This window comes from Panthera onca, chromosome D2 (genome assembly GCF_046562875.1).
Source record: "Panthera onca isolate mPanOnc1 chromosome D2, mPanOnc1 haplotype 2, whole genome shotgun sequence".
NCBI classification, from domain to species: domain Eukaryota; kingdom Metazoa; phylum Chordata; class Mammalia; order Carnivora; family Felidae; genus Panthera; species Panthera onca.
The window spans coordinates 12,426,235-12,449,897 of NC_138349.1; the positions used below are offsets into that span (position 1 = coordinate 12,426,235).

The window sequence follows — 23,663 nt, forward strand, 5'->3', positions numbered from 1 at the left end:
CTAAACGAAAAAAACTGTTTAAAAAAGCCTACCAGATGGCTCGGTATAGCCACAGGCATACACGAAACAAAATGAAAGAACAAAACACACAAAGGACCCAGGTGGAGGCTTAGCCACTAACAGATGACAGAGTAGAAATGCGAGAGCACCTTTTCAAAGGAGAAGACAGAAGTGCCAGCTCTAGGAAATGGGGGATGGAGAAGGGCGAGGGCAGGGAGGGCAGGGGGTGAGCCAGGCACGGAGGCAAGGAGCTGAACGCCTTAACTTTCAAACAGGCCTTGTAATAACTTCTCAGCACATCTGCATTGACAAAAGGGTTTTATCTTTTGTTTTGAGTGGGGAGCATTACAGAAAGAGGGCACAATTCTTCATCTGCCTAAATTTCATTGGATATCAAAATATTTTCATTTTATTTCTGCATCATAAATCTGTAATTTTAACAACTTTGATCATTAACTGCTATAGTAATACAAAAAATGGAGATAAAGACGTTCATGTTCGTTTTCATAAAGTGCAGATTTAATTTTCAATTGTTTGCCTTAGTAAACATCATCTCATTCCAGATCCTCCCTGCCCCCACCCAAGGAGGGAGGGGAAAAGGCTATTTTTTATTTTTACTTAACAAATGTCTAACACAAAGAATAAATGAAAGATCTAATAAAGACAAGATTTTTTTGCAACTGTTTTTCTGGGTAAGATTTCTAAGGACAACAGTAGTGAGTGTAAAATAATTTTTCACAATATGAATACATATAATAACAAATACATAATTTAGACCTCTATGCTTATTTTGCAACTTTTAAGTCTCCAATTATGAAAAAGGTACATAAGCTGAACAAGAATACTTTCCAGTGTGGCCAAATTACTTTCACTGAAGTATGAAGACACTCTCCGGTCTTAGCCTTTGTAATTATGTAAAGTTGCTATTTTCTTCATACCGACATTTATATCCAAAATGGGCTTATTTTTGCTCTATCATATAAGGACTGGCATCTTTTTCAAAAGAATATTGCTAGCAACAGGGTTAAAGAGTACTAATGGCTTAAGTTTGCCAAGTGCTTACTTCTGTGACAATATAAATATGGATTATTAAAGTTGTCTACTCAAGTATAAAATCTATGCAAAATCCTCATAATCTAGGCAAAAATGTTTAAAGGCCAAGAAAAAGAATTCTTTTCTTTTACAAGAAAGTGCAACTGCAGGATCTTTTTTGAATGATCTTCTGGACAGTTCTGCAGAAAACTTAGTAGTTTGGCTCAGAAAGTAGAGTTCCTCATGAGGAATAAAAGTTCTTCCTAGAAGAATACAAAGCAAAATTTCAGGCAGCTTTCTGAAAGTAAGCCATTCGTTTGTGGCTACGCAATGGGACAAGTGGAACTGATAATAACGAAGGCTTTCGGGTTTGCTGTGATTTGCACTAAAACTTGGCAGAGCTTTTTTTCTCTTACGCCGGGACACCACGTCGTTGCTCACGTCATAGGTGGTAGTTACAGCACTTGGTCTGACCCTGACCGCAGGCATGAATCTGACCAGGAGGACATCGGAAATGTTTTCATATGTGTTTTAGGGCTTTTTCAGATCAAATCTCAATACTTTCACATAAATCATTAAAAATAGAACATTTTCTGTGCTATTTTCAGTATTTTACACAGTGGATAACCATGGTGAGAGAACTTTCTATCATTCATCAGGGATATGCTGTCACACAGTCAGATTTTCAGCATTTGCTCGGCTGCTGCTAGATGGTAAAGGAAGTTTTCTGTTGCTGGTGGAAATCGTCTTTGCTTTAGTGCCTCAAAATTGAGAACTAGCTTTTCTCCATCACTAGAAACTTCTGAAAATGGTTCCAGGTGGGTGAAGATTTCTCTAGTTTTTAGAGAAATATCCTTTAATGGAACAAGAAAATATGCCATAAGTTAGCATCAAAAAATATGAATTTTTGCTGCATTTGGAGAGAATTCTTCCTATTTTTTAAGTTTACCAAATTATTTATGCATTACAAAAAATGAAACAAACTTAAAACAACTTAGAAAAACCAACACCATGTTTTTGCCATTTTAGCCATTTTTAAGTGACAACAAGTACATTCAGTGTTTTATGACTACCATCCATTTCCAGAACTTTTTCATCATCCCAAACTGAAATCTTGTACCCATTAAACAATAACTCCCCATCCCTGTCTCCAATGCCTGGTAACCACCATTCTACCTTTTGCTTCTGTGAATTTGCCTGGTTCTGGGTACCTCATATAAGTGAAATCACACAAAATTTGTCCTTTCGTGTCTGGCTTATTTCACTTAGCATAATGTTTTCAAGGTTAATACATGTCGTAGCACATGTTAGAACTTCATTGCCTTTTAAGGCTCAATGATATTCCACCATACGCATATACCACGTTTTGCTTATCCATTCATCCACTGATGGACATTTGGGTTATTTTTACCTTTTGGCTCTTATTTACAGAGCTGCTGTGAACCTGAGTGCACAATTACTTATCTGTGTCTGCTTTCAATTCTTTCTGAAATATACCCAGTAGAATTGCTGGATCTATGGTATTCCTATGTTGAATTTTTAAGGAACCCTGGTATTGTTTTTAGAACACATCTCCCCACCCCCCAAAATCCTCTTCTACCTGGAATAAGTAACCCAGCACCTGCCACATGGGCTGTATTCCTCTTTCCCGACAGTCCTTTGCATGGCTGATGACTCACGAGAGCTCACATTAAAGTCATGTCTTTTTCTTGGTTTGCTGACATCATTAATTCAAATATTTTCAAACCCATACAATATAATATGCCAGGCAATTTCATCATACATTATACTGAGTCACCTGCGTATCACTTTTAGTCCACGAAAAACGCAGTAACACAAAACTCATATTTACACAGTTAACCAACATTGTAAAGAGCCAGCATTTTTACTTGAGCGTTGATGGAGGGATGGATGGGCAGTGATGATCCACACGGTAGGAAAGGAAGAGTCTCAGCTCTCAAGGCAAGCCCCGCCCACTCTTCCTGGCCTGAGCAGATGGGCCACCAGCGCTGAACAGAAAGAACGGTGCTGCTGGCGGGTTCCTGTCACACCTGTGGCTCCTCTCAACCTTTAGCTCACGTGTCACCTCCTCAGAGAGCTGTCTAATCTCTTCTCTAGTATTCTTCACCTTGACCTTTTGTTTCTATCACAGCATTCATTTCGCATGGCTCACAATGATCTGGCGTTTACTTTTTTTTAAGTTTATTTATTTATTTATTTTGAAAGAGAGAGAGAGAGAGAGAGAGAGAGCGAGAGCATGATCTGGGGAGGGGCAGAGAGAAGAGAGAGAATCCCAAGCAGGCTCTGTGCCACCAGCACAGAGTCCGACGTGGGGCTCGAACTCACAAACACGAGACCATGACCTGAACTGAAATCAAGACTCAGACATTTAACCAACCGAGCCACCCAGGTCCCCTTACATTATTTCCTATTCATCTACTCCAATAAATACAACCCTACTGCCCCATGCCTGACATATAGTCAGTGCTCAATAAATATTTTCTGGATAAATGAATGAATAAATGGAAAAAAGAACCGGGTCCAGCCAGATGAGTAGGGCCTGCCTATCAGAGCCCCCCACCCCCACCCCTGATGAGGTGGTACAGGTACAGACAGTGGGAGACAATCCTTCCAGGCCTCTGGCCCCCACGGGATGACACAAGGGTCTAGATGAGCCAGGGCCCGGAGGCCAGGATGGAAGTGTATCCCGGGAAAAGAGTAAGGAGCTGGGAACAGGCTGAATGCAAACCGGCAGCAGACAGGAAAGGAGCTGGCAGGCTGCGGTGCACAGGAGGGCCTGTCATCACCACAGGGACAGGCTTAAATAAACTCTCCAGCCATCCCGATCCAGAAAGGGGAGAGGGGAGGATCCACATGGAAGCTCTGGTCAGCCTGACAGGGAGACCCCACAGCGGGGCTAGCCCTGCAGGGTGTGAGCCCAGACCTGCTACCTTTGGCAGGGATCGGACTACATGCTTGCTTACTGCTGTTCTGGACGCAGTACATCGAAGCTAGATTGAGACGCCCTCTCTAGTCCTCAGCAGCAACTATCTCTTGAAAGTTGTTCCTCCGTGAAAATTCTGCTGGAGCACAGAATGCGTTCGCTCAGGAAAGCATTCCAGACCAGCTGGGGGTCACACCTGTCACCAGCCCCCTGCATGTCTCTGTACCCAGAGCCTGATAACTATTTGGCTACGGTGGGCCTCTGCCCGCTCCTCTAACCAGGGCCACCCTGCAGACCCTCGTGCCAGCATCTGCCTACAGCTTCTCACGGCTCCCCGCGCCCCAGGCAGTTCTGCCACACGCTGCCCGGCACCACCACTGCACAACTCTCAGTAAGTCAGGGGACTGAGGAGTTACCTGTATGACTTGGCTGTCTGACTTCTCCGGATCTTCTGCAGATTGAACAATCAGCTGACCAATTTCTTTGTGCAGTTTGCCCATTGTCATGGCCTCTGGTGAGATCAAGCAGAAGTGATGTAGATATTTAGAAGTTTACATAATAAAAACCAGGACGCCTATTTGAAAATGTAAACCATCATGCGGAGGAAATTTTCAAAACAACCAACAACCGCCCCCATTTCCATCTTCATCCTGAACGCAAATATGATATCACTCCAAGGGATGTGTAGGAGGCACGGCATAATCATGATTTCTACTTCGTTCAAAATAAGAACATGCCAATACCAGGTTTCTCCTTCACAACTACCTGATAAGAATTTTTGTTTTTCTTCCTAGGCAAGACCTAATGAAAACTACTGACTACAAGTAAGTTGTGATTTTAAGCCAAGAGCCTAACCTCCCTTCGCAGGTCTTTACGGTTAAGAATTCAAGTGTAACCCGGGGGCCTGGGTGGCTCAGTTGGTTAAGAGTCCCACTTCGGCTCAGGTCATGATCTCACATTCGTGAGTTCGAGCCCCGCGTCGGGCTCTGCGCTGACCGCTCGGAGCCTGGAGCCTGTTTCGGATTCTGTGTCTCCCTCTCTCTCTGCCCCTTCCCCACTCATGCTCTGTCTCTCTCTCAAAAAGAAATAAACATTTGAAAAAAAAATTCAAGTGGAACCTTCTGGTGGGGATCCTATAGCAGCAGAGCGTCCTATCAGTTCTGCAGAAGCCAGCTGAACATTCCAGTGTGTGAAGACCCTCAGAATGTGCAAAGGAAACAACCTAAGTCACACGATTTACATACACTGCTCCTTTTCTGCAGCAAAAAAATGAACAGAAATTTCTGTTTGTCCCTCCAAGGGACAAACTCCATTTGAATGGTGTTGATTTGAGACGAGCTCATCTTATAGACTCGGAGCAACAGAAGGCGGCAGGACATGGCCACCCTTTCTGGTCCTAATGCTTCAGCAATATAAGTGGCCCTGGCCACAGCTAGTATCCTATCACTCTGGCTTTACAAAGGGCAATACTCACCTCCATTCCCTTTTGCTTACTGACACATTGTTCAAAAAGATTTTCCATACAGGATTCATGTTCAGTCCTTGTGCAATAATAAATTTCTATGCCCTTTTTCATCCTCTGTCCTTTAAGAGGTGGAGCCTACTTCCTCTCTCTTACGTGGGGACTGGACTTAATGGCTTCCTTCTAACAAATAGAATATGGAAGAACTGGTATATGACTTCTGAGACTAGGTCATAAAAGGCACTGTGGTCTTTCTGTCTCTTGGATCACTTACTCTTGGGGAAGCCAGCTGTCATGTCATGAGAATACTCAAGCTGCCCTACAGAGAGGCCAGGTGGTGAGGCCTCCTGCTAAAAGTTAGCTTAGAAGTTGAGACTTTGGATGACTGAAGCCTTGGGAATATCTTTGTTTTTTAATGTTTATTTTTGAGAGAGAGACAGAGCATGAGCAGGAGAGGGACAGAGAGAGAGAGGAAGATACAGAATCCGAAGCAGGCTCCAGGCTCTGAACTGTCAGCACAGAGCCCAACATGAGGCTCGAACCTACGAACCATGAGATTATGACCTGAGCCGAAGTCGGACCCTTAACCAACTGAGCCACCCAGGTGCCCCTGCCTTGGCAGTATCTTGATTGAAACCTCATGAGAGACCCTGAGTCGGAACCTCTCAGCTAAGTCAGTCCTAAAACTGTGAGATAATAAATATTTGCTGTTTTAAATTTTTTTTTTTTAACGTTTATTTATTTTTGAGACAGAGAGACACAGCATGAACAGGGGAGGGGCAGAGAGAGAGGGAGACACAGAATCTGAAACAGGCTCCAGGCTCTGAGCAGTCAGCCCAGAGCCCGACGCGGGGCTCGAACTCATGGACCACGAGATCATGACCTGAGCTGAAGTCAGACACTTAACCGACCGAGCCACCCAGGCACCCCAATATTTGCTGTTTTAAACTACTAGGTTTAAAAGTGATTTGTTATGCAGCAATAGGTAACTCATACAGCTTGTTTAAACAGAAAAGTTGAGAAACGAGATAGAGACACTATCCTATTGGGGCACCTGGGTGGCTCAGTCGGTTGTGTCCACTCTTGATCTCAGTTCAGGTCATATCTCAAAGGTTCATATGACGGAGCCCCACGTCCGGCTCTGTGCTGACTGCACGGAGACTGCTTGGGATTCTTTCTCCCTCTCTCTGCCCCTCCCCCACTCACGCTTACTCTCTCATAATAAATAAATAAACATTACAAAAAAAAGATACTATCTTATTAACATATACTGTACAGCATAAGCACCCAGAATGTACTACTGACATGGCTGGGCCTGTAAGAATAAATGCTCTGTTCCAGACACAGAAAATCTCTCCAGTTTCAGCACAGCGGGCAAAGCAGGCCCTTAAATACCAGTTTTTGAATACCAGTTTTAGAGCATCAGCCTACAGATACAACTGCTTCAGGGGCGCCTGGGTGGCTCGGTCAGTTGAGCGTCTGACTTCAGCTCAGGTCATGATCTCACGACTCGTGAGTTCGAGCCCCGCGTCAGGTTCTGTGCTGACAGCTCGGAGCCTGGAGCCTGCTTCATATTCTGGGTCTCCCTCTCTCTCTCTCTCTGCCCTCTCCTGCTCATGCTGTCTCTCTCTGTCTCTCAAAAATAAAAAAATAAATAAATAAACATTAAAAAAAAATACAACTGCTTCAGGTGGGCGGGAGGATGGGTGAAACTGATAAAGGAGATTATGCGCACACTTATCTTCATGAGCCCTGAGTAGCATGTGGAAGTGTTGAATCACTGTACTGAACCCCTGAAACATAACCCTCTATGTTAGCTACACTGGAATTAAAATTTTAATAAATTAATTTAAAAAAGTCTAACTGCTTGGCTTCCATTTTGTATCAACGACGGAAGAGAGAACTAACCTTTCGCAAGTGGGGCAACGGTAATCTCACGATCTGCCAGATTCACAAACACGTCATAGAGGTCTGACCTGTTGCTCACCTCCAAGTCCACAAACCCAGCGATGTAACCTGCATGACACAGATGACCCACATTACCGGAATGGGAACAAATCCTGTTGTGAACGGGTCGAAAGAGAATGGACTCTAAAAGTTCACCAGCTGCTTTTCTTCACTGCTTTACTCAGGGGACATCAGCTGTACCCTCTGGCATTTCTTCAGACTACATTATTGACAGTTGACTGAAGAAACCCTTCCAACTCAAAACGTCCCCCAAACTACATTGTGGTGTCAAAGAAGAAGGCATTTACTTTTCAGTTACTGCTATTCAGGTCAAGAATGACAGCCGAGGTACAGGTAGCAAGGATTCTCTTGACCAATGTTCCCCCTGTAGGTCTCTGTCTCTAAGCAACCACAGCCACACGCCTGGCTTTCTCAGGGACAGCGTGCTGGGGACAGCATCAACTTTCACCAGTTTCAGATCTGATACAATAAATGCTAAAGGAATCAGGACAACTCAAGAATTAACAGAAGTTTGGAACTGATGTTAAGAAAACAGCTACCAGACTTTTCACATTTCACAGAGCAATACAATTAAAAACAAATAAAAAAAAATTGAGGACCAATTCACTATTGGGACCTCATCAAAATAAAAAGCTTCTGCACAGCGAAGGAAACAATCGGCAAATCTAAAAGGCAACCGACAGAACGGGAGAAGATATTTCAAAAGACATATCAGATAACGGGTTAGTATCCATAATCTATAAAGAACTTATCAAACTCAGGGCACCTCAGTGGCTCAGTCAGTTAAGCATCAGGCTCAGGTCATGATCTCATGGTTTGTGAGTTCAAGCCCTGTGTCGGGCTCTGTGCTGACAGCTCAGAGCCTGGAGCCTGCTTCAGATTCTGTGTTTCCCTCTCTCTCTGCCCCTCCCCCGCTCGCACTCTGTCTCTCACTCTCTCTCTCAAAAATAAACATTGAAGAACTTATCAAACTCAACACCCAAAAAAACAAATAATCCAGTGAAGAATTGGGCAAAAGACATGAAAAGACACTTCTCTAAAGAAGACATCCAGATTGCCAACTGACACATGAAAAAATGTTCAATGTTACTCATCATCAGGGAAAAACAAATCAAAACCACAATGAGATACCACCTTACACCTGTCAGAATGGCTAACATTAACAACTCAGGCAACAACAGATGTTGGCGAGGATGCCCAGAAAGAGGATCTCTTTTGCATTGTTGGTGGGAACGCAAGCTGGTGCAACCACTCTGGAAAACAGTATGGAGGTTCCTCAAAAAATTAAAAATAAAACTACCTTATGACCCAGCAACAGCATTACTAGGTATTTATCTAAGGGATACAGGTGTGCTGTTTTGAAGGGACACATGCACCCCCATGTTTATAGAGCACTATCGACAATAGCCAAAGTATGGAAAGAGCCCAAATGTCCATCAATGGATGAATGGATAAAGAAGTGGTATATATATACACAATGGAGTATTACTTGGCAATCAAAAAGAATGAAACCTTGCCATTTGCAACGACGTGGATGGAACTAGAGGGTATTATGCTAAGCAAAATTAGTCAGAGAAAGACAAATATCATATGACTTCACTCCTATGAGGGCTTTAAGAGACAAAACAGATGAACATAAGGGAAGGCAAGCAAAAATAACATAAAAACAGGGAGGAGGACAAAACAGAAGAGACTCTTAAATATGGAGAACAGAGGGTTACTGGAGGGGTTGTGGGAGGGGGGATGGGCTAAATGGGTAAGGGGCATTAAGGAATCTACTCCTGAAATCATTGTTGCACTCTATGCTAACTAAATTGGATGTAAATTTTAAAAAATAAAAATAAAAAATAAAATAAAATGTGAAAAAAAATAAAATTTTTAAGGAAAAAAAATTGGTTGCATTTACCAAAGAAATAATGCATCATCAGTATTCCCTTTGGGAAGGCCAGAAAAAAGTCCTCCCCCAAACCAGGTGAACGCCAAGCCTCTCCTCCTGCGAGACCCCCACTGTCTACCTGGGCACATCCGCAGGGCTTCCAGCTCCTCGGCACTGAGGTGCACATAGGAATGAAGTATGGTCCAGTCCTGTCGATGCCACACCAGGGCAGGCAGAGTCCTGGGGAACGAAGACAAGAACTCAAATGGTTGCTGGCCCGCACCCGCACCCTCCTCCCTCTTCCTCCCGAGGACAGAGCTGCCTGTCAGAGGCAGAGGGGAGAATGAAGACTACACGTGCCCCGACCTCCAGGCTTCAAATTAAAGTAATGCAATGTCTTCAACTCTGCCTTTTTGGGTCAGATTAGCTACAAAAAGCTCAAGGTGAAGTTTCAAAACATCTCCGTGGTGGCAAGGAGTAACACTTCTGAAGTTTTCCTCCAAATGCCTCACTCCACAAACTGCCACGGAGGGAGTCTGAGGGTAGAATCCAGAGTGGGGCCCTGCAAGCAACACATTTTTTTTGAAGTCTCTCATTTCTATCTTTAAAGTTCCAATCAAACTTGCAAACCACTTTGTGTTTGTTTTTATACAAAATAAGTTTCCTTGAAAAAACCAGTGAAACAGCTGCCGCGGAGAGAGGTGACGAATTGAACTGTGGTATGGTGAATCCGCTGTTGCCCTGCTATGTTTCCCAAGCTGTGGACATCCCCGTTTCAGAAGCATAGATGTAGAGGGAAAGGGTAACTGGGTGGCCATCGCAATGACAGCAGTCCTCGTTTCCAGAGCGCACACGATGAGCAAGGCACACGCCAAGTACTTCACACACGGCATCGCCAGTCCTGACAACAGGCTTACGAAGTGGGCATTATTACCTTCATTTTACAGATACAGAGACGGAGGCTTAGAAAGTTTAAGTATCCTGGATGTGGTCACAGAGCGGGTAAAGCGCCCTCCAGGATTTTAACCCAAGTTCTTCTGACTACCAAACCTTCTTTTCCCGTTTTCTAACCAGTCAGCCTCCTGGAGCCTCAATTTTCTCATCCGTAAAAGAAGGCAAAGTTCCTTGCAAAGTTCGTGTCACGAGTAAATTTAATAATTGAGGTGATTTATACAACAGCTGGCATACAGTTAAGCACAAAAGCTAGGTCCTCTTGTTTTTAAAAAAGAATCTATGAACAAGTTAGATTTGGTAAAGAAAAAACTTTCAAAACATCTTTATTATAAAAATAAGAGAGGGGCACCTGGGTGGATCAGTCCGTTAAGCATCAGACTCCAGCTCAGGTCATGATCTCGTGGTCTGTGTGTTCAAGCCCCATGTCGGGTTCCACGCTGACAGCCCGGAGCCTGCTTCAGATTCTGTATCTCCCTCTCTCTCTGCCCCTCCCCTCCCCAACTTGTGTTCTGTCTCTCAAAAATAAATAAATGTTTTTTTTAAAAAAAGAGAAAATCTGTGGTAAAAGTGAAAAAAAAAGAAATAACTTACTTAAAACAGGGGTCAGGAAACTATGGCCACGGATCAGCTGTCTGTCTTTGCACATAAAGTTTTATTGGAACACAGCCATGCTCATTCATTTACATATGCACGACTGGCAGTTCGGTGGTTGGGACAGAGAACTTATGGCCTCCAAGCCTAAAATATTTATGGTCTGGCAAGGAAAAGTTTAAACTCCCTGCTCTAAAATATTCTTATTTCTAAATTTAAAGAAGAATCTGCCCAAATTCAGTGACCTTGAACTACTAAAGCTCACCTGAAACATTAGACCAAGATAGCATTTCACCCACAGCCTACCACATTCTATTTATACCAAATGTGTAACAGAACAGAGCACACAGGAACACAGACTGCCCCAAATCAGCTCCCAACAAAGCCTCTACTTTTTAATGACCAGAGACAATACCTGGTGAACTCCTGGACAGCTTCTATTTTGGGGTGATAGACGACAATTCTTTTCTTTAGCATCAGTGCTGTGTGTAAGATAACGGTTTCCATTCCAAACTGAGATACAATGTCTTAAAACACAAGAAATTATAATATTACTGCATTAAATAATATGTAAGAAAATAACATTTTTATTGGAAGGAATTCTTTCCAATAAATGCAGAGTTTATTTTCTGTATACAGAATTATTTTCAATACAGAGAATAAAAAAGCACCTTATGCACTGGATGAGCATATAAATCCAGACATCTGCTCCCTAGGATGGGTGCTATGACAGCTTAAACCTGACCCCCCTCCAAGGGACTCTGCACTGGATGCACAGATGAAGCCAGAGCCCAAAGAAAGTGGAATAAATGATATGAAGGGAACCAGTATCTTTCTGTGTCATGAAACACCCTTAGGTTTAAAAAAAAAAAAAAAAGTTTACTCTGGAGCACCTGGGTGGCTCATTGGCTTAAGCAACTGACTCTTGATTTCGGCTCAGTTCATGATCTCACAGTTTGTGGGTTCAAACCCCACATAGGGCTCTACACTGACACTACAGAGCCTGCTTGGGATTCTATCTGCCCCAACCCCGCTGGCTCTCTCTCTCTCTCAAATAAATAAACATTCAAAAATAATAATAGATAAATAAATAAAAGTTCATGGACACCACCCCTCCACCAATACATACGTCATTATGTAAGTCCTTTTGAGACAGCTGAACAAACCTGTCAATAGGACACTTAGAAACCATATAGAACAGCAGGTTCACGAGCTAAGACAGGCGCTGTAGGAGGACAAGAGTGAAGGCCAGCATTTCCCCTTTCCTCCCTTTTAAGGACCCTGAAATCTGTGGCTTAGCCCTGCACTGCTGTTTTGGATTTTCCAGTTGGGAGAGGAAGGCGGAGAGTTAGAAGAGGAACTCTGGGTCAGGGGCCTGAGCTCTCCACATGGAGGAAGTAACTGCTAAAATGTAAGGAAAGAAAAACGATGGAAGTCGGCAGACACTCAAACTGTGAAATTCAGCTTACCCACAAAAGAACATTTCTGTATTATTAACAGTCAGAATCGTGTGGAAAGGGCCACCACAAAAATCTGCTTTCCTACGACAGAATTCTAATCAAATAAGGCAATGTAGAAGTTGAACTACCCTCCTGTATAGCAAATAAATATTACATAGATGAAAATATACAGAAAGATGGAATATTAGAGTACAATGAGGATTGCCCTTGGCTTGGGGATCTTGTTGTTGGGATGGAACCATCCGGGACGGGTTTTTGTTTTGTGGGCTGTGTGTGTGTCTGCGTGTGTTTACCTTTGATGGAGCCTGCAAGATAAGCCTTTCGGGCATCAAAATCTTTGCTAAGGAAAGAGCCATTTTCTTCACTCTGGCATATCCCCTTTGTGAGTACTGCAATATAACTCTCCATCATTTTAACTGGGCTCCCATGTTTCAGGTACATTCTGTAAGAAAAGACAAAAAACAACCATGCTTTTATATAGCATGAACCACACAGAGCAATGCGCCCAAGGCTGGGTATGGGTACTTCCTAAAAAATCTAAGTCAACCTGCTGATAACGCTTCTGAATGCCTGAAACTTTTTATGACATGACTACTTCTATAATTTAATTCGATAATGTATTGAAAAAAACAACCATTCAAGAGACCTCCAACAACTCCCTGAAGCTGGCTTTCTCCTTCCATCTCCATAGCCCACTCGAGCAGGAGAGTAAGCTAAGGACTTTCTAAGGACTCATTTTTCTTTTTTTCCCTAAGTTTTATTTTTTAAGTTTATTTATTTTGAGAGAGAGAAAGAGAGCATGTGCACACCCGCACAAGTCAGAGAGGGGCAGAAAGAAGGAGAGACAGAATCCCAAGCAGGCTCCACACCATCAGCACACAGCCTGATGTGGGGCCTGAACTCACGAACCCAGGAGATCATGACCTGAGCTGAGATGCTTAACCAACTGCACCACCCAGGCGCCCCTGAGGGCCCACTATTCTTAAAAAAAATATTGCATTTTTATCTGTCTTATATTCACAAATGGTGCTTCTAGCCATAAGGACTCTATTATTGCTGGGATTTCCTTTGACAAGAAAGGAGTTTTACACATTGTTCACAGAGAAAACAGTAATTATAGAACCTATATTTATTATCAGAGTTCCCAGAGGTAACTATATTTAGATAATTAAGAAATCAAACTCCTTTAAGTTTCTGGTGGTAAGTATACACTAGATATATTCATCATCAAGTTCCAGAAAACGCTGACAGGAAACTGCCTACATTTATAGCTCACATGTGAAATCAGTCTCTTCCCCTGAAATCTCTTCCTCTGAGTAACTAAATCTAAATTTTGCATGAGAAGCAGGACTGGGCCTACTTGAGCCTTTTAGTAGCTAAATGGATGAAAAAACTGGAAAGAAAATAAAATTATTGTTTAAAACAGATCATTTGAGGGATACCTGGGTAACTCAGTTAAGCGTCTGACTCTCAGTTTCGGTTCAGATCATGATCTCACGGTTCGGTAGTCTGAGCCCCTCGTTGGGCTCTGTGCTGACAGTGTGGAGCCTGCTTGGGATTCTCTCTCTCCATCTCTCTCTCTTCCCCTAACCCACACATGCTCTATCTCTCTCAAAAATAAACATTAAAAAAAAAAAAAAAAGATTTAAAAAATTTTTTTAAAATAAAATAGATCACTCGAAACTGTATTTATTGTAGGTTAAGTGAAAAAAGCAAGTGTTGTAACTACTAGCCAGTCAGTGTTTTTAAATGACTTCAATGCACAATTGAGGGAAAGAGGTAGAGAACAATGAATATGGTAAGCTATCCTACATGTAAACTAGTCAAACCCATGAACTCATATACATGCTTCTATATGGAGAAAATATCTCCGGTATGATATAAAGAAAACAGCCCCAGGAGTGCCCCGGGGTGGGGGTCGGGAGGCAGATTTGAAGGCTAGGAATAGGGAGAGGAAGGGACCTAGGTTTCACTGTATACCCTTCTGTATTGTCTGTATTTTTTTCCTGTGTGCTTACATTACCACCACCAAACAAACAAACAATATACCATTAAAACTGTAAAATAGACGGGCACCTGAGTGGTTCAGTCAGTTAAGTGTCCGACTCTTGATTTCTGCCTAAGTCACGATCTCACTGTTTGTGAATTGGAGCCCTGCATCAGGCCACATTGTCAGTGTGGAGCCTGCTTGGGATTCTCTCTCTCCCTCTCTCTGCCCCTCCCTTGCTCACGTGTGTACGCGTGCACGCATGCACACACACACACACACACACACACACACTCTCTCTCTCTTTCTCAAAATAAATAAATAAACTTAAAAAAAAAACACCCTGTGAAATAGAAACGATATACAGTAATGGAGAAGAGAAACACAGGAAGGGTAGTAGGATAAGATCACTTTTTCCATAACAACCCTGGGCCATGAACTACTGACATAACAACCCTGGGCCATGAACTACTGACAGAAGCAAGGATCCCCCCAAATCATTCCATAGGAAAACCACAAAGTGCAACCCAGGGGAACTTACTCAGATGGGACAGCCGGAGGCTGTCACACCTGGCCTGGACAACTGGTTCCAAGTGAAACCCTGGTTCTCTACCATGGCCACTAGCTGGAGGCTCCAGAAGATGAAGGGGGTCATGGCAAATGACCTGGATCCCACACAGGGAACGAACCCCCTCGTGTGGGCTTCCGCTGCCACTGTGAGCAGCGTGCTATGGAAGGCACGCCTGCCTGTCCCCTCCCCAGAAACGGAAGGGAGCACCTCCATGGTAAGCAGCAGCATCAAAAAGTGTTGGTCTATGTACTTGTGCACACAGACAGGTGTTAGTGGGGAGAGGCAGTGTGTGTGTGTGGCAAGAGCATGTGGGTATGTACACATGCAAGGGTACGTGCAGTAAGGTGCAGGGGGCACAAGAGGTGGCTGCCAATAGCTCTCAGTCCTCCTTTCTCCTAAACTGTGACAGGAGAAGAGTCCGGAACCCAACAATGCCATGGCACTACAGAAGCTGAGGAACCTTCCAGCTTCCTCCCGGGCAGGAAGTGGAATCTAAAGCAATCTTAAATTTTGAGCCCAAGAATATTTCCCAGTGAATTCACTGGGAAACCTAACCCTGACTCAGCCAAATGAAATGGGAGTCCAACGTTTGTTCAAAAGCAGCTTTACAGTGTTTTTAGCTCATGGCTTGTAGACAGCGTCTCTTCTCACAATAATAATCTCCCTTTGTGTCAGTGCCATGGTAGCAGACAACTGTTTATATTCCACAATGAACCATATACCTGGGACTTATCTTAAGAGAGCAAAAAGGTTTTCTTATCATAGCTGGCTGCAAAACAGTAAAACTTCATTCTGTGAAAATACAATCTACCTGAAACCCTTAAGTAATTAGAAAGTAGTCTTCTGCTACATGTAGATATAGATATATAGATATAGATATAGTTATGGATATAGACATATAGATATAGATAGCCAGAGATAGATAGCATGTGTGTGTACACATAAAAATGGCAAAAAAGCAACCATTCATCGAGCTTATAGCGAGGAACACAAAAACAACTCCCTTTGCTCCCCACCCCATCTAAAACAACTTACTGAGCATAAGCCTGAGGGCTGATGTTGTAATACATAACCTCTAAAATTACAATTCTATCTAGTAACAACAATATTAAAAAAAAAAAAAAAATCTAAAACCCTGTCAAAGCCCTGATTGAGGAAAAAACTAATTTCCCCAAGATACAAGAAAGGTTTGATTAACTCCACTATATACACTCACCAAGGCAAGAAAGCAGACTGGTATATTTTACATACAATTTTTCAACAGCTGGGATGAAACTAAAGAAGTTTACCTGAATCACTATTAACCAATTAATTGGATTCTCAGCTTCCCAGCACTCCAGCTAAGAAGTATTTTCCTGCGTTTTTGCATAATTCAAAATGCTCATTAACTTTCCCCAAAATGACTCCCCCACACAGACCTTGACACATATAAATTAGCTTACCACTTCGCCAGCACTTAACTTATCCGTCCTGCTAAGGAAAGTTCTAGATTGGAAGTGAGCAGAAGTGTCAGGCCAAAAGTAGCAAGTGACTCAAATACCCAAGAACTACAATCGTTGTGTAAATTGCTTTTTGTCCTCCCTTCTACCATTTTCCCAAATAAGAGCAGTGTCATAAAAGCAGAAGAGAAAGTTCCTCTTACAAAAGTTTCCAGAGGGCCAGTAAAGATTAAGTTGGGGAAGCAGAGGGCTGAAATTTGCTTCCTCCGTGTAGAAATCTGCTATGTAACTACCGAGCAAGATCTTCATTTTTGTAGGATAGCATTTAATACAGTTTTCATACAGACCTACACAATATCCTAGTGAAGGCGGCATATTTCTCTGGATTAAAATCTTTGGCGGTCAGAACAATAGAAAAATGAGTCACCTGTCCAAAAGAAACAAAAAGTATACTTTTTAAAGACACTTTCACAGATTTAAATTTTATTACTACATTCTAGCAAACCTCTTGTACAAGATATAACAGCATTAAAAAGAAAAGATCAAAATGTAACCAAGTTCTCACTTCCTTGTTTATACTTTTATGTTTACATACACACATATAAAAGATATGTACTTATATATACCTATATATTTCATTTCTTAGATAAGAATGTAGTACTTTTAGAGTTAACATCTTTTCAAAAACACAAATATATTTCAAATATCAAAAATGTGAGTTTTCATTTAAAGTACTCTCACCTCATCAAAGCAGAATTAGAAATGTCATATCAGATCTACCAATTTATCAACTCTTAATTAATGAAAGAGGATACAAAACAACAAAAATACACACAGTAAGATCACACAGTTCCTGAAATAGTCAATGCTCTACAGAATGCCATATAATCTCTGTAGAAAGCACACTGTAACAATAAGCTTCATTTGTCTATACTCCTCTATTATTATAAATATAAATTTCTTCTAATCATATACCTATTATTCTCATTAATGAGATAAAATTCAGGACTTTATAAAAGGCAAAGCATTTAAGAAATACATTTTTAGAAATCATATTCTTTTTTTTTTTTAATTAAAAAAAAATTTTTTTTAATGTTTATTTATTTTTGAGACAGAGAGAGACAGAGCATGAACGGGGGAGGGGCAGAGAGAGAGGGAGACACACAATCGGAAGCAGGCTCCAGGCTCTGAGCCATCAGCCCAGAGCCCGACACGGGGCTCGAACTCACGGACCGCGAGATCGTGACCTGAGCTGAAGTCGGATGCTTAACTGACTGAGCCACCCAGGCGCCCCAGAACTCATATTCTTAAGTATAAGAACTACCTCTAAATCTTGTCATTTTTCAAATCTGAAAAGCAGATTTGAAATCGATGTTGCTGCTATTGACATTATGGAACAAAACACAGATAAACCTATTCGACACATCAAGACTTTTCAGCAAGAACTTAATGAACATAAACGAAAGATTTTATAACACATTGAAAACTATCTTTTTGCAAATTTACATTTTCTAATTATGAATCTGTTTTGTTTTAAACCTCTAACAGTTTTAAACTGTTGCCTTCTTGTTATTTTAAAAGTAACTCCTTAAATTTAAATTGATATCTTGGACATGTTTCATGATTATTGGCTATAAAAGTAGCCCTAGATGGTAAAAGAAGTCCCCACACAGGCACACACCAGGAGCTTCGTCACTTTCCAATATTTCTTTATTTGAAAAAAAACAAAACAAAAACCCTGCTGGTTACTTGGAAATTAGAAAAGCCCACAGTGACCACATACTGGTTTTCAACATGTCACACTGATACTATTCATATCAAATGACACACACACAAAAGCCTACTTAATACATGTTTCCTTAATTCTCCTTTCTATTCCTAACATATCCTTACCATCCATAAACAAATGAAAAAAAGCTTTCTTAATTATATCAAGGATAATTTTATCTTTAAAAATTTTGGGGGGGGTAAGGGGCATTAAGGAATCTATTCCTGAAATCATTGCTTCACTATATGCTAACTAATTTGGATGCAAATTTTAAAAAATAAAAAATAAAGTTAAAAAAAAAATTTTTTTTAATGTTTATTTATTTTTGAGCGGGGAGGGAAGGGAGACACAGAAGGAGAGACGGAGACACAGAATCTGAAGCCGGCTCCAGGCTCTGAGCTGTCAGCACAGAGCCCGACACAAGACCCGAAGCCACTGAGTTGTGAGATCATGACCTGAGCCAAAGTCGGACACTCAACCAACTGAGCCACCCAGGCATCCCAAGGATAATTTTATCTTTTAAAATAGTTTTTAGGGCGCCTGGGTGGCTCAGTCGGTTAAGCTTCTGGCTCTTGACTTCGGATCAGATCATTATCTTGTGGTTTGTGGGTTCCATCCCCATGTCAGGCTCTGCACTAACAGTGCAGAGCCTGCTTGGGATTCTCTCTCTCTCCTTCTCTCTACCCCTCCCATGCTCTGTCTCTCTCTCTCTCAAAACAAATAAACTTAAAACAAACAAACAAACAAACAAACAAACTTAGGGGCGCCTGGGTGGCTCAGTTGGTTAAGTGTCCGACTCTTGATCTTGGCTCAGGTCATGATCTCATGGTTTGAGTTTGAGCCCCGCGCTGGGCTCAGCGCTGACAGTGTGGAGCCTGCTTGAGGTTCTCTCTCTGCCCCTCCCCTGCTCAATCTCTCTCAAAATAAATAAACTTAAGAAAAAAAAAAACTTAAAATGGTTTTTAATTATGGACAAATGCTTCTTTCCACTTTTAATCGGTCACGACTTTGCACGTCCACATTACTACTCCATCAGAGTATAACCCAGAAAGGACTTCACTACACCAGCCATAGGGTCAGTCAATAGAATGTATATCAACCAATATTCATAGAATGAATAAGAGTGAAATTTGAAAGGGGACATTCCCAGTGAAAAGCATATCTGGTATTTTTCAAAAGCATATTGTGAGCAATAATGTCTAAAGCTAAGAGTCACTGGAAGAATGTTACGTCACTTTAAATATTTTTGGTTGTTAGACCTTCATGCAGTCATACCTTTATCAAAACTGAAGAATCTGGAACTTCAACTGTTGTGATATAAAACCATGTTCTTCTGTACTGACCAAAGACGAAGGGATGGAGAAGTTTGTTCTCATCTGTAAGGCAGCATTTTCTCAGCAGTAAATTCCTTAAAGTAGCTGTCGTGGAAGGATAACACCACACCCACAGAACTTCTCCATTTGTGTCCTTTTCTACGGTGGAAAGATGGTCACTGTGAGAATGTCAAACAGCAGCAAGGAAGTGAATTGATTGGTTACTCAGAAGCACTTAGCGGAATCAGTTTTCACATCCCATTTTACAAAGCATCCCGGAGCATGTGTGACCCCAAATTCCCATCCACCTCTGTTGGTCAAATCATGCAGCTCTCCTGATCTTGAGTTTTAGGCCACCTGAGTAAAAACCTTTTACAACAAATCATGAATGAAAACTTAAGGGGCACCTGGGTGGCTCAGTCAGTTAAGCATCCGACGTTGGCTCAGGTCGTGGTCTCATGGTTCGTGAGTTCGAGCCCTGCGTCGGGTTCTGTGCTGACAGCTCGGAGCCTGGAGCCTGCTTCCGATTCTGTGTCTCCCTCTCTCTCTGCCCCTCCCCTGCTCGTGCTCTGTCTCTCTCTCTCTCTCAAAAATAAATAAACATTAAAAAATTTTAAGGAAAAGAAAATCTGAGCCTTAAATTTGGCAGAGTTCTTTCCTATCTCCTCCCACACAAATTCATAAACTCAGCATTACGTTTTGTTTTAATTTTAATTAAAATTAAATTTTAATTTTTAATTTTTTTTAAGTTTATTTATTTTGAGAGAGTAAAGAGAAGACAGAGTGAGAGCAGGGGAGGGGCAGAGAGAGAAGGAGAGAGAGGGTTTCAAGCAGGCTCCACGTTGTCAGTGGAGAGCCCAATGTGGGGCTCAATCTCACGAACCTTGAGATTATGACCTGAGTTGGTCACTTAACCGAGCCCCCCAGGTGCCCCCTCAGCCTTACATTTTTATCAGTTAGAAGGATCTTTAATAAATACACAGGAAGTGTTTGTCAAAAACAAAACTGGAGATGAAGAAAATGGTGAAATCTCTTTTAAATCATGTTATATACTGATTGTATAAATTCTATATTTAACATTGTAATAGTAATAATAATAATGGTTATCCTGTCACATAATGTAGTTTCCTCATCACAGTAAACACCTCAATAACCTAGCCTAAGCTTCAGAAAAACAGTTACTGTGCATATAGCAGTATGGATGCAGATTTTTGTTATGGAAAATATCAAGTTCATAAAAAAATGAATTCCCGTCTCCCTCATTCAGCTCCAGCAATTATCAACACCTGGTCCCTCCTTGTTTCTAATGTTCCCCCTCCCCCATTATTTGGAAGCAAATTCCTTTTAAATCCGTTTCCATACGAAAAATAAAAATCTGAATTGAAAATATGATTGTAAGTCATCTTCGTCTTTGCCGTTACCAGATAAAGTCAGAATTTAACCTAACCTTATTCACAAGTACCTTCAAGCAGGACTAAGATGCTTGAAGTACTTAGGTTTTGTTTTGAAGCAGTTCTAAAACCACATTAGAAATAATACAGGGGAAATAAAAAAGAAACACAGGAAGCCATTCCCAGATAAATGCACTCCTTTGAAACACTGAGAAATAATCAGCACAGTTAGCCGGTTTTGCTGAACGCAAGCAACGTTCTTCCACACTAGAGGAATAGAATGTTATCTCAATGGAGTATTACTTCAAAGGTCAACGGCACGCAGGGAACCGACAGACGTTCATTCAAGCAACCCGCGGCCGCCAATGGGATGAATGGTTCCTTGAAACACCCAACCCTGAGACGCTGCACACGGCTCAGGCACACCCAAAGATCCCAACGTACTTCCTCAACCACTAATTCCTCAAATCTAACTGGGATCCCGCCGTACATGATTGTATGTATGTAGACACGCCGGCTACGTGCCTGAGCTCTATCACATGATACAGGATTCCGCCACTGGTGTGAGTTGGGGCTCTGCGGCTAGACCGCAAGGGTCCCAACCCTGGCTCCGCCGCTTCCTAGCACGCGTCCGTGCGCAAAGGACACCGTGGGCCTCCATCTGCTTCTCCGAAATGTGGTCACCAAACATTACCCACATACCCTGGAGCCGTGGTAGAAGTTTAATGGGAGATAATCCGTGCATAATGCTCAGCACTCGGGGCTGGCACAGTTGGTCACGGTGACTCGAACTGCTCAATCACATAATCGGGGCCAGCCGGGCGCCGGGCAGGAAGTCACGCGTGCCTCCCGCACGCTCCGAGGTCTGCCCTGCCGCCTCCCCGCCCCCCCCCACCCGCACCGCCCACTAACCGCTCTCGGCCCAGCCCCTGCCCCGCCTGCGCAGCGGCCCCTCGCAGCCGCCGGAGCTCCGTCACCCTCGACGTCCGGGCTTCTGTGCATCATGGGGCGTCCGGCAGGAGGCCCGGGGTCCCTCCGCCCTGCTGCCCCGCCCGGACGGGTCCCACGCGAGGCTACAGGCGGACCCGCCCAGGGCGGCTGGCCGGGTCCCCGCGCCCCGCAGCGCCCCCCGCCCCGGCCCAACAGAGAAGGGGCCGCGACCTCCTCACCGCAGGCGGCGCCGGGGACCGCGGGAGCAGAGGCCACCCCGGGCCCAGGCGGAGGCCGAACTGGGGCGCGGGACTGCGGGGCAGGGCGCCTTCGTCCTCACCGATCAGCCCGACTCCGAGCATCAGCTGAGTGTCCGCCGCCTCCGCAGCAGCCATTTTCCGCCGCCGCCGCCGCCGCCGCAGCGCGCCGCTCCCAACAATCCGCTCGCAGGCCCCGCCCCTCCTCCAGGGCACGCCCACCATCGGGTCCCACCCCCAATCAAGGCCCCGCCTCTCCCTCTGGCCCCACTTGGGTCCCGCTCGCCCTGACTTCCTGCCCCCCCACCCACCTTCAGCCCTCAGCTCTTTTTTTTTTAATTTTTTTTTTGTTGTTATTTATTTTTGAGAGAGAGAGACAGAGCACAGGCAGGGGAGGGGCAGGGACAGAGGAAGACACAGAATCCGAAGCAGGCTTCAGGCTCTGAGCTTGAATTCACAAACCATGAGATCATGACCTGAACCCAAGTCAGACACTCAACCGCCTGAGCCACCCAGGAGCCCCAGCCCTCAGCTCTTCAAGCTCGGAAAACTCCTCAGCCTGGGCATCTTTCCTCAATTCCTCTAATCCGATCTTCATAAGCCCTCTATTCAACCCACTCCAATCTTCCCTCCCCTCCTCAATCTTTTCTCATTCTACCTCTGCCCTCCAGGCCGACTAAAAAGAGGAGTCATGAGTATGGAGGAACGGTCTCCATCCATCCACCCACCCACCCAACCATCCATCCATCCATCCATCCACTCATTCATTCATTTTCATTCATCCATCCATCCATCTACTCATCTATCCATCCCAAGAACAAAAACAAACAAAACAAAAACGAAACAAAACAAAAAGCCCGGAAGATTTGAAAAAGCTTTGGGAATATAGTGTTGAACAAGACAGAGCATTCTAGTGGAGGGAGACAGACAATTGCTGAGTAAAATAATAGAAAACAGCCTAGAGTGATAAGCCTGTTGCAATAACATAGTGGAGTGTGTTAGAAAGTGGAGGGGATGTACTGCTTTAAAATAGGTGTCAAGGAAGGCTCCTCAAGGAAGAGATATTTAGACAGAGATAGGCATGTTGAGAAGGAGCCAGGCAGTTTGTGTAGCTCCAGGATCCCTCCTCATGGATCTTCTGTGCCTCCAACCCCAAACCTCACAAAACTAATTAGGGAGGGTCTTTGGTATCTACAGGAATATCATACCATCTCCAACTCACTTGACGTACATTTTAAACTATTTAATATAAAATATTATATATATATATATATACACCAATTGTTACATATATACATAAATGCTAATTTAAGGAAAAGAGGTGGTTATCCCCCAGTTTAAGAAATAAAGCATTACATGGGGTGCCTGGGTAGCTCAGTCAGTTAAGCCCCTGACTCCTGATTTTGGCTCAGGTCATGATCCTGTTGCATCCACACGACTCCTGAAACAGAATGCTACGGGCACCAGTGACTGATTGGGACCAACACTCTTGATAAGAATGTGGCCCTGAACAGCCGGGGTACAGAGTTGTTAAAGCCGATCACATCATTTTATCATTATCTGGGAACAGAACAAAGAAACAGTTCCCAGATGAGTTAGAAACAGTTGCCAGATGAGTCAGAAACAGTTATCGAATGAGGTGATTATTTTAGACTTTCTGCTGCTAAGTTGCAACCAGTGGATCTCCTTGACCTTGTCTCTGATGCTCTTTTTTTGAGCT

The 23,663-nt window shown here is 43.1% G+C and overlaps 1 protein-coding gene across 6 annotated transcripts; it reads right to left on the reverse strand.

Moving 5' to 3' along the window:
• Positions 1-497: 497 nt before the first annotated feature.
• DENND10 (DENN domain containing 10) lies at positions 498-22,153 on the reverse strand. Of its 6 annotated transcripts, none has more exons than XM_078434872.2 (10): positions 22,027-22,153; positions 19,328-19,524; positions 16,632-16,711; positions 12,581-12,729; positions 11,243-11,354; positions 9,422-9,522; positions 7,347-7,454; positions 4,393-4,487; positions 2,922-3,041; positions 498-1,886 (listed from the first exon to the last, which is right to left on the reverse strand). In XM_078434872.2, the coding sequence occupies exons 1-10, from the start codon at positions 22,079-22,081 to the stop codon at positions 1,710-1,712; spliced, it is 1,194 nt and encodes a 397-aa protein (XP_078290998.1). In that variant the 5' UTR covers positions 22,082-22,153; the 3' UTR covers positions 498-1,709. The 6 variants fall into 6 exon arrangements, with proteins under 6 accessions (XP_078290998.1, XP_078290997.1, XP_078290999.1 ...); XM_078434871.2 differs by having other exon boundaries at positions 19,328-19,544; positions 21,918-22,127; XM_078434873.2 differs by lacking the exon at positions 7,347-7,454.
• Positions 22,154-23,663: the final 1,510 nt, after the last annotated feature.